At 38.3% G+C, this 22737-nt stretch overlaps 3 protein-coding genes across 3 annotated transcripts; 1 reads left to right on the top strand and 2 right to left on the bottom strand.

Annotated features, from left to right (window-relative positions):
* Positions 1 to 1441: 1441 nt before the first annotated feature.
* LOC108023111 (uncharacterized) lies at positions 1442 to 6286 on the bottom strand. The gene is made up of 3 exons (XM_017092377.3): positions 6111 to 6286; positions 2753 to 3365; positions 1442 to 2182 (listed from the first exon to the last, which is right to left on the bottom strand). Exons 2-3 carry the CDS (start codon positions 3360 to 3362, stop codon positions 1644 to 1646), a joined length of 1149 nt encoding a protein of 382 aa, XP_016947866.1. The 5' UTR covers positions 3363 to 3365; positions 6111 to 6286; the 3' UTR covers positions 1442 to 1643.
* Positions 6287 to 18520: 12234 nt separating this feature from the next.
* Positions 18521 to 18880, top strand: LOC108022423 (uncharacterized). The gene has a single exon (XM_017091310.2). The coding sequence runs from the start codon at positions 18521 to 18523 to the stop codon at positions 18878 to 18880; it is 360 nt and encodes a 119-aa protein (XP_016946799.1).
* A 2543-nt stretch (positions 18881 to 21423) lies between these two features.
* Positions 21424 to 21881, bottom strand: LOC108022417 (uncharacterized). The gene is made up of 2 exons (XM_017091304.3): positions 21650 to 21881; positions 21424 to 21512 (listed from the first exon to the last, which is right to left on the bottom strand). The coding sequence occupies exons 1-2, from the start codon at positions 21879 to 21881 to the stop codon at positions 21424 to 21426; spliced, it is 321 nt and encodes a 106-aa protein (XP_016946793.1).
* Between the last annotated feature and the right edge of the window lie 856 nt (positions 21882 to 22737).

The raw sequence follows: 22737 nt of genomic DNA, 5'->3' as shown, positions 1-22737 counted from the left end.
TCATTTCTTTTTGTGCATTCAGATTTTCGCTTGGCAGATGTTTGTTGTTGCTGCTTTTTATGATTTACTTGTGCTTTGTGTTTGTACTCTGGTTCGCATTTGTGTGTGTGTTGGTATTGGGATTGATACACTGCAAGCAATTGCAGTATTTGGAACCTATGAGAAGAACAAGTAAGAAGATACAGCACTGTAAAAATCTAATATTAACAAATTTTAAGGTAAATTATAATGTGAAATTCATAAATTATTTTTGTCATATTTCGTTCTTTAAATATTTGTTTTTTATAATTCCAATATTTGTTTTCTGTTGGTATTGGGATTGATACACATGAAGAAATTAAAGCGTTTCTTAGCTTATGATGAAAAAGATGAAAAGTTACAGCTCTGTAAAAACATGAAATTAAAAACTAAATGTCACCTCAATCAAAAATGAAATGAAACTATCATTAGGACAATTACCAAGCCAAATTAAAAATTTAAATTAATATTTGAATTTAGTATGTAAAATTTAGATTAAAAGTCTTTTTTGGATCTTTAATATATATGTATATGTCGCCTTATTTTATTCTAAATATTAAATACGATTCTTCACTCACTTTAAAATTATTTTTTAAAAACTCTAACATTATTGCTCACAGTGTACTGATGTGTATACACTGTTGCAAAGGTAAATTGGATTGAGAAATTGAAATCGCATTCAGTGGCAAGGGGAAGGGGCGGTGAGAAATAGGGGCGAGAGCTAAAGGAGATAGAGGAAAATCTTTTCCGTTTTATTTACCTTATTGATTTTCCCTTTTGTACAGGTCGCTCGGCGTATTTGTGCACCCCGGGCTGAGATAATCGAGCTGAAGTTGCATTTTCCACTTTGGTGGCAGAAAGTTTAATGGATTTCTCCTTTATTCGGCACCTAAAAGAGTGCCTTAAAAAGTTTTTCGCTTCGTACACCTGCGCTTGACATTTGTTCGACCAACTTAGGCTCGACAATCCCACAACATTCATCAAAGTCCGGCGCTAAAACCATTTCCATGTTCGCTTTTCCCCAAACAAATTTTCAAACATGGAAAATTCCTCTCATAACGTCACTACTAATTAGAGTGAAAAACGAGAGAAATTCAAGGAAATTCACTGTCAGTGAGCAAACTTTTTGGTGGCAATGATTGGCCTACTTAGTTGATTAAAGTTTACTTGGGTCAGTGTTATTTGCAAAAGAAATCCCGGATAAAAAGACAATTAGATGAGACAATTATGAGGTATAGTTATATATGTAATTAAGTTATATGTAATTGATTAGAAATTACGATTCCCTTCTTAGTTTGTAAATAACAATTTCGGCTTAACCAAAGGTTCTTTAAACTGACAGGATTCCTCTTAAATAAAGGTGTCTTAACTACATTGAGGTACCATACCATCTCGTTAATAAAACTCCGTTTATATTCTTGACTTCAAAATGTAATGTTTATTCAGTAAATTTGAATATTGAAAGACTATAAATCTACGACAAACATGTTTAGTTATTTGGTATTGTGTGTGTGTGTGGTTTTCATATGCAAAATGACTTAAGTACGAAAATGTTTCTGTTCGCGACCGGTGCAAACGTGATGGTAACCCTAACCCCAGCACCCGAGGCCAACGACCCGTGGATCTCAGTAGTGGCCCTGCATCACCCTGTCCAGATCGTTCCAACTGCAGGAGTAGTCGATCTGCAGCAGACCCTTCTTGCTCAGTCCGAATTTACGGGCGTAAATTCCCGAGTAGAGCGACGAGTCGCCTCCGCTGGAATGGGGTGAGGAGCCCCTCAGCCGGGATCCATCCGCTCCTCCGCCGCCGCCCATGGTTCCGTAGAGGGTGGAGGGGGCGGCGTAGATCTGCTGCTGACACTCACTGCAATCCGGAATGCTGCAGTACGGCAGTGTAGCATAGGGATTGCAGTAGTCGTAGGCGGGCGAAAGTGGCGGCGGTGCGGGAAAATCGATCTGCGGCGGGGCGGACAGGGGCGCCGGCTTCCCGCTCCGCTTGCGCCTCGGATGGGGGGCAGTTCCATAGCCCATTCCCAAGTGGTTGTTGCCCTTCTGCATCTGACTGGGGACAGGGCGACGCTGCAGGGTGGAGGCCCGTCGCTGGGGCAGGGGCTGCTCATCCCCAATGGAGGAGGGGTGCTCCGTGGAACTGGCACTGGAGAAGCCTACAAATAGGGAGTCAAAGATAATTTTTAAAAATTCAAAATGTTAATGTATGTTATATATTTTAGTATTTTTTAACCAAATTAGATAGATATTACGTTCAATTGGTTATTTTTTCGTCATCCATGATTTATAAATTTTCAACATGAAAACCAAATAAAGCTACTATAGTATGACATTTGTTACATTTTACTTTGTTATTAGATATTTACTTTAATAACATTAACATTTTAATGCAACTCAATGTTTAAGCAAGAAAGTGCAATTAAGCGCTCAATTTAAGGTTGACAGCAAATTGAATGCAAGTCCTTTATATATAAATCCAAGGAATCAAAATGCAAAGATAAGGTCAAAGATGTATAATTGAATAAGTTTAATTAAAAGACAAAACCTTTTATGAATGGTAAATTTCATCAAATGGCACCGACAATGAAAGGAAAATCAATACAATATTTTATTTATGTCTAAGTGCCTTTGTGTGCTCCAATCTTAAGGCTAATGAAATTGAATTGAATAAGACCAATAAAAGGAATTATTAATTGAAGGCTATGACGAATTCGTAGCCATTTTACCTCCAAAGCCATTGTAAAGCTGGCGCTGCTCCTCGCCATAGAGGTCCTCCGGATCCTCCTCCTCCTCGCCGTTGTCCAGCTGCAGCTGCCTGGTCATGGTGGCCATGTAGTCCTCATAGCGACTGGGAGCCCCATAGATGTCGCTCCTGGCCGTGTAGAGGGGCTCCTTGCGGGCACTGCGACTGCGGCGACGAGTCCTTTGGGGCACACAGCACTCCAGTTGGCATTGGGCACGCGACACCCGCCGACTCTGGGTGTGGGGGCGTGGCATTGTGGCGGACATGCCCACACCCACACCCACTCCACCGCCCCCGCCCACTCCATAGCCATAGGTGGGACTGGGGGTCAGGGAGTTGCCGCCCCCGTAGGCGGGTTCAACCACCTCCTGGCCGTTGACATCATCGATCTTTTTGCGCACATAATCATAGTTCTCCAGATCCCAGGGATCCACATAGCAGCGCTGCGAGGGCAGCAAGGTGGTCCCGTATATATCCTCCGTGTTGTCAATGGTATAGTAGGGGGATTCCAGGGCGCCCACCCCCTCGGATGGCAAGGCCTGTTTGGGACCGGCACGACGCCTCCTTGGGGTCGTTTGACTGCGCTCACGCATGCTCTATAGTCAAAAAAAAACAAAAAAAACACACAGATATTATCAAAGAAAAAGTGTGGAGATGGTGTGGGAAAACCATGGGAGCAAGTGCATCAACTGGTTGTTTGGTTACATAATGCACTTGGTGGCTAATACCGAATCTCTTCCGTCAACCCATCGAACCCGTTCTTCGGCGCTGGCCGCGAATTTTCCGCGGCACTTGTGCCGGCTTACCTTGCAAGCCGCACAAGACATGTGTATCTCTTGCAGGTGTTACACTTCACGACTCCAGTGCAACCATTAGCCGGTTTATGGATCTGCATAACTTAGCATGGCCAATCAATTGGCATTCCAATTGCCAATGAGCCACCATATTCCATTAGCCAACTGGTTTACTTTAATAGAAATAAGCGAAAAACCCTGCCGCCACTCGTTTTTGGGCATCGAATCAATAAAGTTTTAATTAAAAACTGAAAACGAGCCAGTCAGCAACAGTGTTTCATGAAAATACGTAAAATAAAATCGTATGCACTAAAAACATATATAAATTTTCATTTGAACGACAAGGCTAACTAGATTTTTGATGGGTTTGTCAGTTGCAGTTACCAGCGTGATATCAAAATGATATTAATGTAAGCTGAGCGTGTCCATTGTCAAAATAAGTAATTGAAAAACGCCCATTTTCCACTGAATCTCAGTTTGTGTTCATTCAACATTAAAGATAATATCAAAATGTAAAAAGCGCAGCGGATTGCTATAGCAAAAATAAAGTTGTAAAAGACTCTCTGGTATAATTTTGATATGAATTTTTTTGGAACCCTTTAAAGCTCATATTTTTTAGGCTTTGGGCTTTTTTTAGGTTTTTTCCCTCAGCTTTTTCTTGCAAACGCCCATTCGAAAAAAGGCTTTGCGCAATCTTTGCGAGGCATTTGTAATTTGTGCATTTGCATAAAAAGGTTGCGTTGCCTTTGTTTTTGCTTCTTTTGTTTTAATCGCTTCGGTTATCGATTAACATTTGTATGGATTCAACAAACAAATGCAAAAAAGAGCGGTTTCATATGGGAATATAATTTATAAAATACACAGTTCGGTGTACCGAAAAAAACAACGTGACTTGGCGGTGGCATGCAAATGAAATCGTGTATCTGCGGCTCTTTCAGGGTCTACACACTTTTTATGGCATTTATCCAAGTATTAAATATGCACACCAGCCCATCCGAATGCAGTTTTAGCGATTGACACGCGAAAGAAAATAGTTTAGGGCTTTAGTCATGAGATATTTATTATTCAAAGCAATTAAAAAATGTGTTGAAGTGGGCCTGAAAATAATAAACTATTCCCAATTAAATGTATTTTTAATTATTATTATGATTTAAGTCTGTTGGTATTCAAACAAAAGATATCCTCTCTTGGTAAATGGTCAATAAACCTATCAGTCAACATTTCTCTCTGTCATTAATTACAATAAGTTCTTGACTGGTGAAACTCACATTACGTATACGCCGCATATGGCACTTAATTGTGGAAAGTTAATTGCAAGCGCAGTGTTTAACCGCAATTAGAGTGGCATATGCATATAGTCATCTGCATACACCTTTGTGGATGTGGAACCACTTATGGCCCTAAGGCCCTACTAATTAATTGGCGTCTTTGGCCGAGACTTCCACTGCTCTGCGGTTGACTGATTGCCCCGGTCAACCCCAGCCTCAGGTTCGAATTTAGACGCAAATTGCCCCTTTGACTTTGGCTTCTGGCCATTTGCATATCAAATGTGTCAAGTTCGCGTGGAATTACTTTGTGCAATCAGTCGAGCTTGTAACCGATTGGTGATTAATAGGAACCTGCCACCTGAATTTGTTTGATTTCCGGAAGAGCTACTCTTCGGAAGACAGCAATTTTAAAAAGATTAGTATTGATTTAAAATTGATAAAAGATCGATAAAAAACAAGCTATACATTAAAGCAACATTTTTTAGGAAAATATATTTAAAATTTTTTAATTTTATAATAAAGAAAAGACGACGCAATCTACTGAAACAACTATTTCCTAATATGTCCTTTTTTGGGTTAGAATAAAGAGACAAAAAAGTTTAACTAAAATTAAAAATAAATACTTTGACCAAATTTTAAGATTTAAGGAAGAGACTTAGAGACCGACATGTTTAAAGGACTCTCTTAATCGAGCATGCCTATATATAAACTCTTAATTACATTTGGTTTTCCCAAAAAATCTATTTAGGTAATAATTAACAACCTGTTCGGCTCTTTTTTCAGCACATAATATGCAAAAAGGTAAAAATAACATGAATATTTCGACATCGAATTATAATGCAAAATAACTGGAAACAAGTTTGCCAAATGCCAATCGACCTTGCTAAGTGTTCGAATATAAATATTTATTCGAGTGATATCATACCCCAAGGCGGATTTACATGGGTGGAATCCAGAGCAGAGGTGAAATACCATAAATTCACCAAAGGTATCTGCCGCACCTTCAAAAAACAGAAGATGGGCAGAATTTTTACCAATGAATCACCTGAAAAGAACAGTTCTCTGGCATACCTGGGCGTAAAGCCCTAAATGGTGATCATTACACTGGCAATGCATTCGCATTCATGTGGCGGAGACCCACGCAGAAGATCACTCAATCTTGACAAGCCCGCAAAACAAAACAAAAGCAGATACACCTCAAAAGATCTTGAGACCCAGCCCACATATGATCACAAACTTTCTTTGCTTTTGACACAGTTTCCCCGGCCATTTCATTCACCTTTTTTGGTTAGGGGTATAAATTTGATTTTATTTGGCTTTCCGGGCACTTGTCACTTGCGGTAGAACGCTTTTATGGTAAAAGGTTCTTAGCCAGTATTTGAATTGCGAATTTCGGGCACGTCCGATCCGTACATGATCCACGCGCATGCGCAACCGCGTTGTGTTCGCCTCTTCGACCGACGCTCAACTGTTTCGGCCCACGGTTTGAGCCGGGTTTCCATAGGTTTTGGCCATGGCTTGCAGCATGTTCGAAGCTGCGAGTTGCGATCGCAAGAGGTTCGCTTGCCAATTTCCATCCAAATTAATTAGAGTTTTCATTCAGACTTTATGGCTCTTTGGCCAGACGTAATTTCGGGTGGCTTGTAGATTAATTAGCAGTAAATTAAACTGACAGCAGGTGATTGTGTCACAGTCGCAGAGCCACTCAAAGTCACATTGATATGCAAATTTGTGAGTCGTTGAAATGCGCCTGTAACTGCTCCAGCGAAATGCCACAGATATACCAAGAAAGTCGGATGCATTACACAACGAAGTGGAAGTGCTCTAATAAAATGGCACAACGATTTGGCAAAATATAAAATTGATTTATCATCTTTCATAAAGATTAAGCTGATTTATATATCTCCTACCGTTAGTTTACAAAATTATCTGAAAACTTGTAACTTAATGGCATAGTTACGTTAACCTTGGGGCAAGAGTAAGTGGTTAAAAAGCAGCAGCAGCTGCCAAGTTCAAGTCTTGCTTTCTTGTGGCTAGGAAGAAATTGAAATGGTTGCCGAGAGAAATTACATCACTTCAACTTCAACTTGAACCGACTTTTGGGTGGGGCAACATTCGCCGCCTTTGAATTCATGAAAAGAAAACAGGTGATGAGCATCATTTCTCATTCGAGACTTTTCCCATCGTCAGCGTCTTCTGTGGCTCAAAAATGAATCCCAAATAATTTATGCATTTTTTTTCTTTGAGCCAGCAAAAGGTATTTATAAAATAAATTGTTTGAAAACCTTAAAAAAAAGCTTTCACTTTCAATGCGGTGGCGGTTTGGTTTTCGGTTTTTTGTGGTAGCCCCAAAGTCGTGCCGATATTTATGGTGTTTATTCAGTCAGGTCAGTTATTATTTCACTTTTTTGTGGTGAGTGTCGAGTGCAAACAATCAATTGATGGCCCATAGGCCAGACCAAAAACAACTCAATTAAGCCAGCTGAAGGGGCCACTGTTTGTGGTCAGAGGTGTCACCAAAAATGGTAATTAACAAATAATTGTTTGGAATTTTTTGAAGACTTACGCAATTTGAGCAACCACAGCTGTTCCGAATGTGCAAATTATTCAATAATATATAATTTTGGTGCCTATGCAAAAATTATAAATCTTTAAAATATATCCTTAATATTTTTATACAAATCTTTTAAACACTACTTCTTCACATTTTTAGTTATACGTTAACCCTTGCAGAATTGTGAATGCCTCGTGAGTTCAGCACTCGAATTTCATTCGGATTTCTGGTCACGAGTATTTCGCAAAATGTTGCGCTCGGCCGGCATCCTTTCAGTTCATTTAGCCACCTTCCAGTTCATCAAGCCTGCATTCCTTGCCATAGAACACTCATATATTTGCCCCCGTTCGGAGGCTCCAGAGCAATTTGCCCATTTTAATGGCGAACGCCGTGTTACGACTTGGAGCACACGTTGCCAACGCACAGGAAACCGGCTGCACCTGGCCAGCCAGCGGGGGGTGGGGCAGGCTTTGGTGCAGTGCCACAACCAGATGTTTGCCTTTGACTGGCGGCAGACTCGTTGATCTCTGCTCCAATTCCAATATGTGTGTGCGGTGCTCGGCTTTTTCCCCCGGTATCTTTCAGGTACTCGCACCGGCGACATTGTGCAACATGCTCTTCGATATGGCAAAAAGATCTGAGCCACCATGCAACAATACTCCGCTTCCCCTCTTTTGCACACTGGTCGGAAAGCCCAACACGTTTGTCAATAATACGGAACATGTCATGAAATAAAAATAATTTAAAACACTTTTAATGTTGTAATTATTATTTTATCTTAAAATTTAAAAATTATTTCTGTATTAAATATATAAATATAAATATAATAGATAAATAGATAGATAAATATAAGCCCGAAAGCTCAATATATAATATAGTTCAACAGTGAACGTTGCTTATAAGCATCAAAAATATTGGTATCTTAGAAATATTGTTATCTTTATCTTTAAGATTCTATCTATCTCCAATTCAACAGTGAATGTGGTTTATACACATTATAAATTGTTGTATCAAAGAATGGATTTTACCTTTATTTTTAAGATTCTTGAGATAACAGAACTTCTAGGATTCAGGTATCGATGATGCTTATAAAGAAAACATTTGATTATTTCAAGGTATTTTTGCAGGTATTCCTTATGATTTCACTACCTATTACAATTACTATACCCAATGTTAGTTGGCCACAGCTGCAGTGAGCATTAGAGATGCTGAGTCGCAGATTGCGCTGCACCCAGGCCCAGTCCCAGGCCCAGGCCCAATCGCAATCGCAATCCTAAATCCGAATCCGAGCCGAATCGAATGGCCATGCCACATGTTTCTCCTTAGCTCTCCGCTTGTCACTCGGCTTGCCACTTTCGATTTTTCATAGCTCGCAGTCTCTATTTTGCTTTTTTGCAACTCACTGTGCCCCTTCCACTGGGGCAATAATTGTAAGTGGACCTGGGCATTTATGGCGTTTTTACTTCTCTGGCCCCATTTGGCCCACCGTGTTGGACATTTTGCACGTGTTCGGCCCACAAAAGGAAAGCGGTCGAATGGCGGTAGAGAAACAGGGAAGAAATATGGCCGGTAATTGTGTGCTTCCCATTTGATGTGTCAGCAAAACGCTTTTTGTGGTTCTTTTCGCATACTTCGGGACAATTGTCAGGTCGAAAAAGGCCTTTCTCCAACGCTTTAGCCATGCTCCTTCAAGTGAATTATTCAGACGTGAATTAATCATTTAAGCCCTAAAATGAATGTCTTATATGGATGATGTCCCATTTTGCTTAAATACTTAAAGGGTTTTGCTTAATCATCAAGGGAGTGGCATGTGTAATCTAGTTAGGCTGAAAAAGAAAGAAGAAAATAGACAAATCTTATGTAAAGAGCTTAAAGAAGGCATTCATTTTCGCTCTTATTATATATTATTATAATAATAAATTCTATTATTTTAAACTTGACACACTTAAGTAATTTTATTTTCACAATAATAATTAAAGATCAAATATTTTGTAATGTTAATAAATTAAAACAATTTATTACCATTGCAAAATATTTATTCTCAACCATTACTCGTATCGATAATCCCTTTTGGGCCCAGTTCAAAGACCCAGCACAATGGGCCATAAGCGAAACCATTAAATTTGTATTTAAATCCACTCATTGCTCAATCTGCTTGATGATGCAATAATACCTAGTACTGCAGGCAGATGCTGGGGCAAAAAAACAAGAAAAAAACCACGAGCAACATGAACATCAGCCGCAGCATCATCACCATCGACATCTGACATGCCGAGGGCCAAGCATCGCCTCCATCGCCTCCACTTCCAATCTCCATCGACATCGTCTTCATCTCGGGCTGTATCTCCCTCAATCACTGCTGACGCACAGTTCAAGTGGCACTGGCACAAATCATCTTAACAAAAATCCACACATGTGTATAGAAACCCCAGCAAAAAGTCTGCCACAACATGAGCTAGACATCTTTGGAGGCAACTCTGACATAATTTGGTCAAAATAGTTGCTGCCTCTTGTTGATTGTTTTTTTTTTGTGGACTTTGTTCATGTTTATGTGCTTTTAATGCTCTTCGCCTGAAGTCGGTTCTGAGTTATTAAGGAGGGTTTTTTATAACATGGGGAAGAAAAAAAACGTACTCTGGGACACAAAATAATAACCTTATTAAGGATAAAGTTAGGACATTTTGGTTGTGGTTTCTTAAGCTTTGGATCAGTTAAAATTGTTCTTAGGAAAACTGTGCAAGTGAAGATTATTAATAATTTATGGTTTGGCAATATTGTAGATGTACCTATTGTAAAGTCTATTTAAAAAATATTAATTTTAAAAGAAATACTATAATTTAATATTATTTTCCTTCTTTTTATAGTGTTTCTATGGTTCTGTGGTACTAAATATATTTTTTTCACTAACAAAATGACTACAGTTGCCAACTGCACTTTCGTTTTTCTTATGTATTATTAGCGTGACAACCATTACTCACAATCGGCAGAATTGTTCTCCAAATCGGAACTGGCGGAGACAATTCTTCATGTCAGCTCACACCCAAAACACCCCTGCACAAAACCCACATGCGTGCAGTGCGGATACGCCCAGAGACACAACATCTTGTCCGATGATGCCTCAAGTTCAAGATACAAAAACATATTGCCGGCAGCTCAAACAGAGGAAAAAGAAAAACAATTGCCGCGTGAGTTTGCGGCTGGTACTCGTACATTGTGCATTGTTTTGGCCAAGTAACGAAACATTTTTTCCCGCACTTCCGTGTCGGCACAAGATACATTGCTCTGGCATTCGAGATCCACGGGGTACAAGTGGCAACAGGTCCAAGTACCCGAGTATCCATGTATCCAAGGCATTGTCTTGGCCGGAATGGCGTGGCTTTTTTCTTTTCTTTCAGTTTTTCCCTTAGCGCTTATCACACACTTCATTAATTTTGTTTCGCTTTTCATTGCTGTCGGTAATTATGGTTACAGTTATGCTTGGCTATCTGCCAGAGCCTCGGAGTTTCACTTTTTTCCCAGATCTTCTTTTCAATATTGCAAAATTGCATGCTGCACTTGAAAAAAGTTTGCCACGCGTGAAGCTTTTCATCCGCCAGATACTCCAATACTCGAACAATATTTGTTCAAAAGCCGCCGGAGAGCAGTTTGCTGGCGCTTATGCTGCCGGCGTCTTGGTGATTTCTTACGCTTCGTTAACAAAACTAAAATTATTATCGCTAACTTCGGGCTAGCCAGCGAATCATTAAATCAATTAATGTTCCACGAAACGCACAAACAAAAGTCGAAAATTAGAAACCAAATACTGAAAATGAAACCAAGAGCTGAAACTAGATTAAGCGGATGCCGGCAAACTGATAATGATTTAAGGTTTTTGGGTGGAAAGAAGTTGGCTTATAACATAGCCTTGGAAATAAACAATGGTGGTAGAACTTATTTGTTTAAATTAAAGATCTAATTGATATGTATTTGGATTATAAAAATTAAAAAAAAATTAACCAGTAATTAAATTCATCAATATTTAAATATATCTGTAAATTAATGGAATCACAAGGTTCTTTCATACAAAATTCTTTTCTGGGGTGGTAAAATAATAAACTTATCTTCCCCCCAGGAAGCCAGCAAGATATTGCACTTATGGTAGCACGCATTTAGTTTACAGCAACCAATCGCGACACGGAAACTTCTTAAAAACAATGTTTAATTAATTATGATTGCATGATAGACAGGACCCATCATCATCAGTTTGGGAGCGGGATCCAGCGGGTTCCCTCACAGACTCCCCCTAATTATCGAAACCTCTGGCAGCTGGCGTGTGGTGCTGGGATTCGGTTATAATACGAGCCGACGACAAGTTCAATGGCTCACGCGGCGTATGAGCAATTTGCATTGTTTGCATTAAGTATTGAGCTTGAGCTCTGGTTTTAATTAGCGGCCACAATTACAATTACCCATACGACATGGTGTTCGGACAGGCCTGAATGTGCATAATTTAGACGGTAATTGTATGGAAAGTTTGCTAATTGAAATTGAATACCGGCATAGTGCTGCTGATGAGGGAGATAATCACGCTGCCGTTGATCTTAATAACTTGGGTTTGAGGGAAATCGGACTAGTCAACATAACAATAGAATTCTAAAATTTAAAATCCCAAATTATGTATTCTAATCAATGTCAAGCATGACGTAGAAAAAATCCACCTAATATTTTATCTCAAAACTTTATCTATTTCTTCTTCCGCATATCTGCCAAATAGTATAAGTTTTTGCATAACAAAGATGAGATACTAGACAAAGATGTATTTAATCACAAATTGGTCGAATTTACACATTGATGAGTGAATAAACGACTTTATTTATTTTAAATTTAAATTTAAACTTGATTATGTTAATGGTGTATTATGTATAATTTATTTACCTTTCTATTTTTTTTGCCCCTAATATCTTGATTTATGAAACGTAATTTCGATACTTAGCCTAAGTATTTCTGCCCCGCCCACGCAGTTTTCAACATTTGGTTGCCCAACTTATTCATTGCATTTTTTGTTGGTTCAGTTTAAGCCCGAATTTCTAGGTTTCGCATTTGGCAATGTAATTAACACACTGATGGCCAATTGTCCAAATAACAGCACACAGTAGTGCTGCTTAAATTCACTCAAGGCTTCCATAATTTGGCAAGCTATAATATTTAATCTTTATGTTTATTATTTCTTATTAACCCATTATGATCGTTTCCTACACTACGACACAAAAAACGTAAAGATCTATGCATTTTACCACCACCACTAATGCGATTTTATTTGCTTTGCCTCGAAAATAAATACACGAATAAACAGAAGACAAAATCTGTCAAAAGTGTGTGAATTTTGTACTTCGTCATCATAAACTGAATTATTATATTGAATTTGACAAAATAGCTGCGGTGCGAACACCTTTTTTGATGGAGTCACACCTGCAATCCAAAGAACAGACTACAAGGAAATCGTTTGGGGTTTATGCAAATTTTAATTTGCTTCGATTAGCACTTAAGAGTGGAATTTTAAATATATGGTTAGCTCACATTTTTTGGCAAGTGTTAAGGCGGATACTATAAAATTCGCTAGAAACATTTTGTTGGGCCACAAAAGTTGGTCATAAAATACCTGGGAATTGAGGGCATTTAATTTTAACGAGGGCGCATAATTTAAAGGTTTAAAGATTGCTGATCTTCAATTTGTTAAATTTGATAAAGTATAAAAAAAATAAATTTAAAGAGAATTTGTTATGCACATCCATCCTTTTTTCTTTACCAAAAATACCCTTTCATCTATGTCGTCTTTGGTATAATATATATTTATTAATATTCCGTTTCTGATTCCTCAGCATGCTTAAATTTTGCAATCGAAAATAAGTGTGGCCTACAAAAGACAAAAAAGTGAATGATTTTCTGCGGCAATTAGCAAACTGGACACGTCCATACATTGGGTTCTTGTGGCATTTAGAGGCTACGCGCTATAGATGGCCATAACGTTTGTCGGCCACTCCGACAGCAACAAACACCGTTAACGCACAAATTTGGCAGCCAGACGAGGCTAATGAAGGGAAGACACCCGTCAACAAGGCAAAACAAAAAGCAGAATTAAAAAAAAGCAACAATCGCTTGATTTACATGCAGGCCATCAACATCGAAAAAGAAAAACCGGTGTCCAGTCATCGGCCAAGTTCGATTTCAAACATGTTGCGGGGAGCAGGTGCTATATGCAGTTCTACGATCCAACCACGCCTGCTCATATAAATAAGAATATAAAGATTAAAAGGTTCCCTATTTAAAGTAATATGTATTTATTTTAAATATCAGAACCATATCTGTGAACCTTTATATCAAAAATATCTTGTTAAAAGGTCGATAATATTTTTGAAAATATTTCTAGAAATTATTTCGATATATAAAAATAAATAATTTTGGAATCTATTATATATCACATATATTTTTATTCCGGTGTCGGCCTAACAGAGCCATAAGTTTAATTAGCTTCCAAATCGCATTAATTGCCGAGCAGCTTCTGCGTCGTCGGATCTCTCGCAATAAGTTGTAATAATTGGACAGCCTTAAAATCCGTCTTGTTTTTGGATTTTGGTCATTCTTCTTGCCACACGATTGCGACAAGTCGGTGGCAATAGGCGAGCAGAGCGAGTTTGGCTTGGCCAGCCGTTCACCGCCTCTTGGCCAGATCGAATTGACCAATCTTCGACAGGGGCCTGTGGTTCCTCGGCTGTCGGGCAGGGGATCTGCTCGGGGGCTCTCATTAGAGCACTGAACCGTTTGACATTTAGGCGCGACGACCTCACGCATGCGCGCTTCGCTCTGCATTTTTCGTTGGGATTTCCTCAGGGCTCATGTCCAAAGGCCCAGTTTCACTGAAAGAAATTTAGGTACATGCATGTTAATTACGTTTTTCGAGATATTTTATAGATAAAAAAAAACGTTTCTTTTTTTTTCTATAAAAATGTCTATTGTAATCCACCTATATCACTAATAATATTAATTTAAATTAAAAATGCAAGCTTTTCCATTTTAAGATAATTAAGCTTAAAGGTAGAGCATTTTTTCAAACACCTTAACAATCAATCTCTTTATAAGTAAAAAGGTTTTACAAATTGGGCTTCTTATATTCTGCCTAATTAAAATATATCTTTAATAAATAGGAAAACCAATCTCATTCAACATAATAGTTACCAATTGTTATTTTTCTGCCAGTGTCCACATATTCGGCCCTTGGCTATCAACAACCTATTGTTTATTTTCCCAGTCGGGCTGGCTCGAAGACCTCGGACCTTCGTGGCGGGGCCGTCCCATCGCTTACGGCCGCACTAACTGCCCCTGCTCGGTGATCCGCCCCAGGTCAATCGGATACCAAAATCTAATGCCACACCAAGGCAGGCTAAGACACGAAAAATAATTACCGAAATGGTGTGTTTCAAATCTGTGTGGGGCCAAGTATTAGCCGCGCTTTAAGCTCCCGAAACACTTTCGTTTGAGGAAAACAATACTGCACCGAAAAAATTGTATAATCAGCATTAGGCAGCGGCAATTGGCAATCATTTCTGGGTACAAATTAAAATTATATTACAACACTTTCTTAGACAAGAGCCCGCTGATTACAGGAGACCAAATCGAAAATGCACTCAACCGTCCAGCGAGCTAGAGCCGAGGCGGCGACTAACTAACCGGGCCGAAACTGACCTGCCCGAAAACAGAAACAGAAATTAAAGCCGAAATGGCGAGCGGACCTGGGCAAAATGAAACGAGACGAGGCGAAGGCGGTCGAAAGTGAAAGTTTTGTTGTTGTTCGAGACCGCTCTGCAGTTGAAGCCGCTTTCTGATCCGCTGTCAAACGGGGGCGCAGTCGCTGGCGATTGCCGCATTGGCAGCATCACGCGAATCGCAGGCTGCAAATTCATTTGCCGCATCCGAATTAAATAATTTTGATTGCAGCGCCAGCAATCAAATAGAGATCTGTTTAAGGCGGCAACCGCTTACGTGGTGTAATGCTGATTTATTGATACCCAGTCTATTTTCCAAACGGCTGTCTTAACCTTGGGTTGTTAGCTGTTACATTCCCTCTACTACTAGTGGTTTCTTAAGAAAAATAAGTTTGATTTCCCATTTACCGCTCATATTGTTGGTATTATTTTTTTACTATCATAGCCTTTCTTAAAAATATATTAAATAACATATACAATAATCTTAGCCATAATATTGGTTTACTATTTTATACTCTTTTGTTACCCTACATTTTTTAAATACTTATATCATCATATTCTAGCTCTATAATATACTCTTATATGATTCTAATCTTTTCAAAAAAAGTGAAAAATATATGAGTAGGTTTTTAAGCTTTAAAATCGAAAGTTTCTATACTGCTTTTATTTGCTTAAATGTATATGTATTTATTTATTTTATGCATATTCTGTCTTTATAAAGCCAAGATCTTAACATAAAGCAAAATCTTAATTCGACATTTTTGTGTCTGCTTTACCAATATTGTTTTAAAAATTAGGTACATTTCATATTACATTCAAATTATAAAAATAAGCTTCCGAAAAATGTTTAATAAGTAATTTAAAGCTTAGTTCGGTCAATGAACTGAACAAATCAAGGTGAGATTTGATGGTTGTACATCAAAATTTAACGTACATCTTCTATTTACTTTGCTTCGTGCATACCCCTGCATACCCCTTACCACCGGCGTCATCAATCCCCCGTAGTGGCCATTGCCAAATGCGGCCAGCCCGCTGACAACTTGCAACTTCCTGCAATGCGACAAAAAGCAAAAACCAAACCCGTTGGCCGCAACTTCAAGTGGCATCTTCAGGCCACAACTCTGCTCTTTTCCCCATTTTCCCTCTGATTTTTGCCTGGGGTTTTTTGTTTCGTTTTTTTTTATCCGTCATTTCTTCTCCTTTGGTACCCATCAATTTTCAGTGCCACCGAGCGGATGCCTGATTAATATGATCCGATTCGGGGTGCCACTGGACCGGCTTACATAATTGATCTTTTGTTTAGAGTCTATGGCTTAATTGAGTCTGGCAAATTGATTAATGAATCATGACGCGCCTTGAGGGGAAATGCACTTTAATAAGGCGATATATATTTCAGCTCTGTTAATGAGATTTCATCAGTTGGTGCTTCACTGATCCATTTATGATATGAACTTAATTGGAGTGTTATCTTGAGGGTTTCTTATGCCATTTACAAAATATGAAAGCATAATAAATTGCCGGGCAAATGATTTATAAAATCATTAAATTAAAATCATAATGTTGGTAGTGCATTAAAGATTAAATGAGATATTCCTAAGATCCCCTATAAGAAAATGACAAATTAGCATCTTCCAGTCAATTTAAACCTTTTAAAAAGTAGTAAAAAAATGTATAATAAAATGAGAAGTTATCTTGCATACATTATAAGAGCCACGCTCTTTAAAGCCTTAATTTTTTCTGAACTGGAGTTGACTTAATAGAGCGCCCATTCACAGTCCATTTACGCCACCATTCATAAGGTGAAGTCACCTCAAATCAATAGAAAGTGTGGCAACTTTTCACTACCCACACATTATGTACAGTTGACACAGTTGGCCAGGCAAGCAGAATTCTGCGATATGATGACTTAGACATGTTATCGATTCAATGGGCAACTAATTGCCGGCCTAAGTGGATGCTTGACTTGGGCCAAAGCCTGAGGCTAAATGGAAAAACACTGCGCGACACGCACACACGAAATTGTTCACAAAGTAATGCATAAATTTGCATTATTACTCCGGCTGGCAAATTGCCAAACTCTAAACGTTTTATTTGCATAAAAATACTTCGCTGATTGCGCTTAGAAGCCAACTTAAATTCAGCCAAATAACTCAGAAAATATAAGCTTAGAAGTGGGCAATGCAAGTGCTCTTCAAAAAATCAATCCAAAGCCAATTAACGAAACTGATTTGCGGCCTTGACCAAAAATCACTTAACAATGCCGACGACGGCATTTAATAAAAATGCGTTTATGGAATAAATAAACACACAAAAAGCGGTACAAAAAATCAACAAAACTCTCAACTTAAAAGAGCAAAAAGCACAAGGTGCACGTGAACCGATTGTCTTCAATGGTTTTTGTTTTCTGAGCTTCACGCACTTCTAAGTGCAGTGGGAAAAAAAACAACTGAAGGGGATTAGGCATTTTCCAGAGCTTTGTTTTCCTTGTAAAATTAATAATTGGTTTCAATCAGCGGTCATGTTCAGCTTTAACTTAGGTCGAAACTACTGAAATGAAAACATAATATTAGCTAAGTAAGCAGGATTTGGGAACAGTAATTGGTTAATTGGCTTTATTTTACAACGTCATGGAAACATAAAGAAAAAAGAGTCCGCAGATTAACAATTTATTAATATTTTTATAAATTAATTTCTAGGGCTTATGACTGTTGGTCAGAAATTAAGTGAAAAAATGTTACAGAACATTTCAGCTTATAAACTATTCATAATAATTAGTATGAATACTTAAAAAGACATTATTATAGAGAAAAGGAAAACTTAATTTTTTAAAATTTAAATTGCATACTTACGGGATGTATACGAAATAAGTGTAAGCTTATTTGTAGATTATACATTTGTCAAGTAAATATAACTTTTGGAAGTCCACATACTGACGAATCGCACTGGAAGTGTGCAGAAACAAACTAAGGTAAGAATATAAATAAATAAACTTGCAGGATATTAGTAACGTAGTAAATGTTAAAAATATCTTAAAAATATAAAATTAAACATAGTTTTTGTATAATATTTTTAATGCCTGCAAAATTGACAAAACCTACAAATCCAGGATTTTTTTGTTTTCAGAGGTTTAATTTAAAAAATGACATGATATTGATACAAGAGAGGATACGTTTTTCTGTTAAAAGAGCAATGTGCGTAAGCCAATGGCAATGGACCATTAGCGGGCAAGGTGATTGGTTTTGCCAATGCCAAACTCTCACCATAAGTTTCCCTTCTTAGTGTGCACAGGTGCTGTGGTCTTGGCCATGCTCTCTAGGTCGGAACACAGAGCCACTATAAATAGTCCCGGCTGTTAAGTGAACTGCCAGTTTGGTTCATTAATAAGACACCGGCGAAATGAAAAGCACTTTGCGACTGTCGACTGTCCTGCTCTTGGTGGCATTCGCCTGTATGCTCCCCTCCGGCAGCTCGAGCAGCAGTTCCACGCCCAAGATCTGCGTCCTGAAGAACTGCGACTGGAACTCGGACACGAATGTCTGCGGTCGCTATGGACGCTCCAATCTGTGCAACCGTTTCAAGAACAGCTGCGCCCTGCGATATGAGTCCTGTGTGTCTTCCAGTTCCGTCAAATATACTACGGTCAGTCTGTCCCAATGCTCAGGAATCAGCGTGGGATCCCGAGGAACCTGCGGCGGATCATCCTCATCCTCATCTTCTTCTTCAAATGTCACACCCATTATAATACGCAGGGGTTGATGTTGGTTGCTTCTATTAAAATTGTTAAAAAATTATTTTTTTAAATTAAAAATTATAAATATTGAAATATTATTCTTTTAATATTTTTTGTCATCCTAAATGAATTGATCAGTATTTCTATCAAACTGTCGTTGTTGATCTTCAAAGTGCTATTTGTTTAAATTAAACGAGTAAAACTAGTCATTTTTTCCGTTAAAAATATTAGTGTTTGTCTTAGAAAATCATCATCAAGATAGTATTTATTTCCACTTGTTAAACAAATAAAGCATCAATGGATCAAAGGCATTTGGCTTTCAAAAATGTACGAAATACAAATAAATAAAGCAAGGTTACAAGCCAAAAACTTAGTGCAAATTTAAAATCCTTGTTTGCTCAGCTGACAATTTGTACTATTAAGCTATGAAGAGTTGGTATAAAACGACAAAGGCAAAAAAAAACCTATTAAAATTGGGCAGTTTAAAGAATGTACAACAAAGGCATTATGGTGTTCGCACCACACTATTTAATAATTCATATATAAGGATAGTTCTCTTTTGGGAAAGTTATATTAAAGAATTATATTACCTAACTGTTTACATAATTTACTAAACAAAATTCTAAAGACTTAAATTAAATACAATTCGGGTATACATTTTACGAGATGCCTTAAAGTACAAGGAATGTTTCTCTCAGGAATGAAAAGCTCTCCGTTTATTTGAACGGCAAATTTAAAAATATTTTTAAACGCCTCACGCGACGTATTTTTTGCGCTTTTAGATGAATAAAAAACTATTTACACAATTGCGAAAGATATATCCGAAAGTTTAAACAGCGAAATGTCGAAACTAAAAGAGATTCTGTTTACATAAGGAAGGAAAGGAGAATTAAGATGGTAAACATCTTCCAAGGTCATAACAGAAGAGTATAAAAGTCGCTAAACGCAATCGAGGTATTAACTATAAATTAAAACGCGTTTGACGTTGGCTCTTTTGCTGCTGATCGTTTTGATCGCAGTGGCCACCGAAGCCCAAAGGAATCAGAGAAGGACGAAAGCCAGGACTTTGGTCGGTGCCCTTCCCGTCGATCGCGGTCTATAAATAATGCCCCAACTGGGACCCTGAAGAGGCGATCGGTAAAGGCGCGTAACTCCAAACGCAAATCGGTGAAATGAGCTGGGAACAACAGCTTCACACCCGCCTCCCGGTGCAGCAGCACCACCACGAGCTACTATGCCAACTCCAATGTCTGCGGCCGATGGAGCTCCACCCGCAGGTATCATCGGTTCAAGAACAGGTGCCTCATGGAGCGGGCCAATTGCCAGACAACTGTGTCTAGTGAGTATCTTCCAAAAAAGTACATACATCTTCTTATCCCTGTTTAATAGATCGAATTATTCTGTTAATAGTTCAAGATTTATTAAATTCTTAAGGTAGAATAAATTAGCATACATAGGATACAAATAATATTTGCATAAAAATTCCCCTAAATCTGACTAGAACTGTAGAATTGACACTACATTTTCAAAGCGAACATTATATCTTGTCATTTTTTCTTTGTTTTATTTATTATTAATATTTAAACCTTTAAATTTGTATTTTACAGGCTGGAATGTGGTTAGCCTGGGCAACTGTACGAGCATAGCTGTCAACAATACCGGAACCTGTAGCAGCATCTTTTCATCCTCAACTTTATCGAGCTCAACATCCAGCTCTGCTTTGGCCAGCATACTATCCACAATTTTGGGATCATCATCATCTTCATCGAGCGTCACGCCCATTGTTATACGAAGAGGGTGAAAAGGGGTATTGTCAAAGAATAAATTAAACAATTAACTTATTGAGTTATTTACACATATTAAGTAAACTTAATTAGCCATAACATGAGGATGCACCAACCCTTTAGCAGAGTTATTTAAGTATTTATTTATTCATTTGTTTACCGAGTGGGACAGCCTTAAATAGTACAAAGCCAGAGTAAAGAGATTTATTCTTAAATTATGCTAATATTTTGAACTTTCACTACCCAAATGTTTCGTCATGACCTATTTTTCAGTCGTACAAACAATTATTTATGGGGGTGTGTGTACGAGTGTTCACTGTGCCATTCTAATTGCATCCGCAGGCGTTCGCCATTCACATCCGAAAAAAATATGAAAAAGGAAAAATGGCGAAAAATTGCAAACTAAAAAGCGAAGCTCCATAAATTTACATTGTCCGCGTGTATGTGTGCGCTCGTGCACTTGTCTGCGTGGCCATAACCATAATTTTCCCCTCGCTTTTCCCACTGCCAAGTAGTGCGATTTATGCGAACGCAATTAAAAAGCGAGAAAAAGGGAAAATGTTAAAGCATACATCATGGCGATATGAAAGCCATTAAAAGCTAAACGAGTTGCAAAAGCACCCAAAATCGTTTAAATGAATGCTTTGAGTGGTTGATCGATTGAGGTTGAATGGCAGAAAGTAGGGCTTATATATTTATTTATTAAATTTAAAAATAATAGCATTCAATAAATAGAAATGTATTTAAAAAAAGCATAACACATTAATTACTTTCATTAAACAAACTTATGTACAGGCTCCAGTTCCTCCAATTGCAATACCATTGGTAACACAGTAGTCTTGCACATTCACCGATGATCCGAATAGGCCAAAACCTACAGCAGGCAAAAATGTGGTTTCAGTAAAATCAATTAATTTTTTACATTAAAATAACTTTGAAAAAACACTTTATTCACAGAATTTAGCCACTTTTATGATTAAAGAACGTATAAGTACTACTGCTACTACTTACTTGTCTCGCCCTTGCAACTATCTAAAAGATACTGGCAGTCGCTGCGATAGTACTTGCAAGTGTAGGTGGCCGCATTGTTATTCGTTCCAGTTTGCAGACGGATGCATCTGGGAGTGTTCTGGGAGCAGGTCCTCTTTGTGCTCCACAGGCAGTAGAATCGCTTGCGAGCCTCCAGCTGGGATGACAGACCCAGGATCAGAAAGGTCGATATAACTAGGGCCAAGAACTTCATATTGCCACTTGGTTGAAACGCTTGGATGGCTGGTTGAATTGTTACTGCCTTGGAACAATTAAGCCACTCGATTTTATACTATACACCTTGTTACCTATTTGCCAACCGCAAATATTTGGTTCCGACGAAAGTGAAATTCGAGAAGAGCCCGTTGGCCCTAAACGTTTCCGGCTTTGACGCTGTGTTTGCCAAAATCTGGTGATGGCTGAAAAGACAAAGCCAATGTTTGCCCGATCAAATAGAAGGTGACAGTGCCTAGTTAATTAGCTAAAAACCAACTGTTTGAAGTGAAATTGGAGCAGATGGGCAGTACGTTTTAAAGGTTTTAGAAAGTTAAATGGTCAATTATATTTTACAATTTAAGCCAACAGTTAGTGTGATAAGGTTGAACAGTTTTTATATATTTTATGTTCGAAAAAGCATTTAAATAGCTAATTCTAGGTGGATGATGTCAGACTACCAGCTGACACATCCTTCACTTTCCATTTAAACTTTTCCAGGTAAGCCATTAGTATTATTTGAGGAAATTTTTTATTTAACATGTCCTTGGTATACAAATTTCATGAACTGGCCGAAAACACCTTATACAATTACCCCAGCCCAAACAAGCCCAAACAAGAGAAATACAATTACCAAAGTGATCGGGGAGTGAGGCGGTAGGGTCGCAAGACCAGCAATTGTTAGTACTCGTAAGTAGAAAGTTATCGCACTGGCTGCCACTCGTTCGTTCCCGCTCTCCATGCGTCAGAACCATCAGTCTTCTGTCTGTCCGTCTATCATGCGAGTTTTAAGTCCCCAGTCGCCTTCACTCCAAAAAATAAACGTAATATATTCGAAAAATAATAGTAGAAGAAAA

The sequence above is a fragment of the Drosophila biarmipes genome, chromosome 2R (assembly GCF_025231255.1).
Source record: "Drosophila biarmipes strain raj3 chromosome 2R, RU_DBia_V1.1, whole genome shotgun sequence".
In the NCBI taxonomy this organism is placed as follows: Eukaryota; Metazoa; Arthropoda; class Insecta; order Diptera; family Drosophilidae; genus Drosophila; species Drosophila biarmipes.
This window is presented reverse-complemented; position numbering and strand designations above follow the sequence as displayed.

What these genes read in the sequence shown, in the direction of transcription:
- LOC108022423 (XM_017091310.2), top strand. Translation starts at nt 18,521, where the DNA reads ATGAAAAGCACTTTGCGACTGTCGACTGTCCTGCTCTTGGTGGCATTC.
- LOC108023111 (XM_017092377.3), bottom strand. Translation starts at nt 3,362, where the DNA reads ATGCGTGAGCGCAGTCAAACGACCCCAAGGAGGCGTCGTGCCGGTCCC. An exon ending in GCTTTACAATGGCTTTGGAG is followed by an intron (nt 2,183 to 2,752) that starts GTAAAATGGCTA and finishes CCCTATTTGTAG; the next exon opens with GCTTCTCCAGTGCCAGTTCC.
- LOC108022417 (XM_017091304.3), bottom strand. Translation starts at nt 21,881, where the DNA reads ATGAAGTTCTTGGCCCTAGTTATATCGACCTTTCTGATCCTGGGTCTG. An exon ending in TAGTTGCAAGGGCGAGACAA is followed by an intron (nt 21,513 to 21,649) that starts GTAAGTAGTAGC and finishes TGCCTGCTGTAG; the next exon opens with GTTTTGGCCTATTCGGATCA.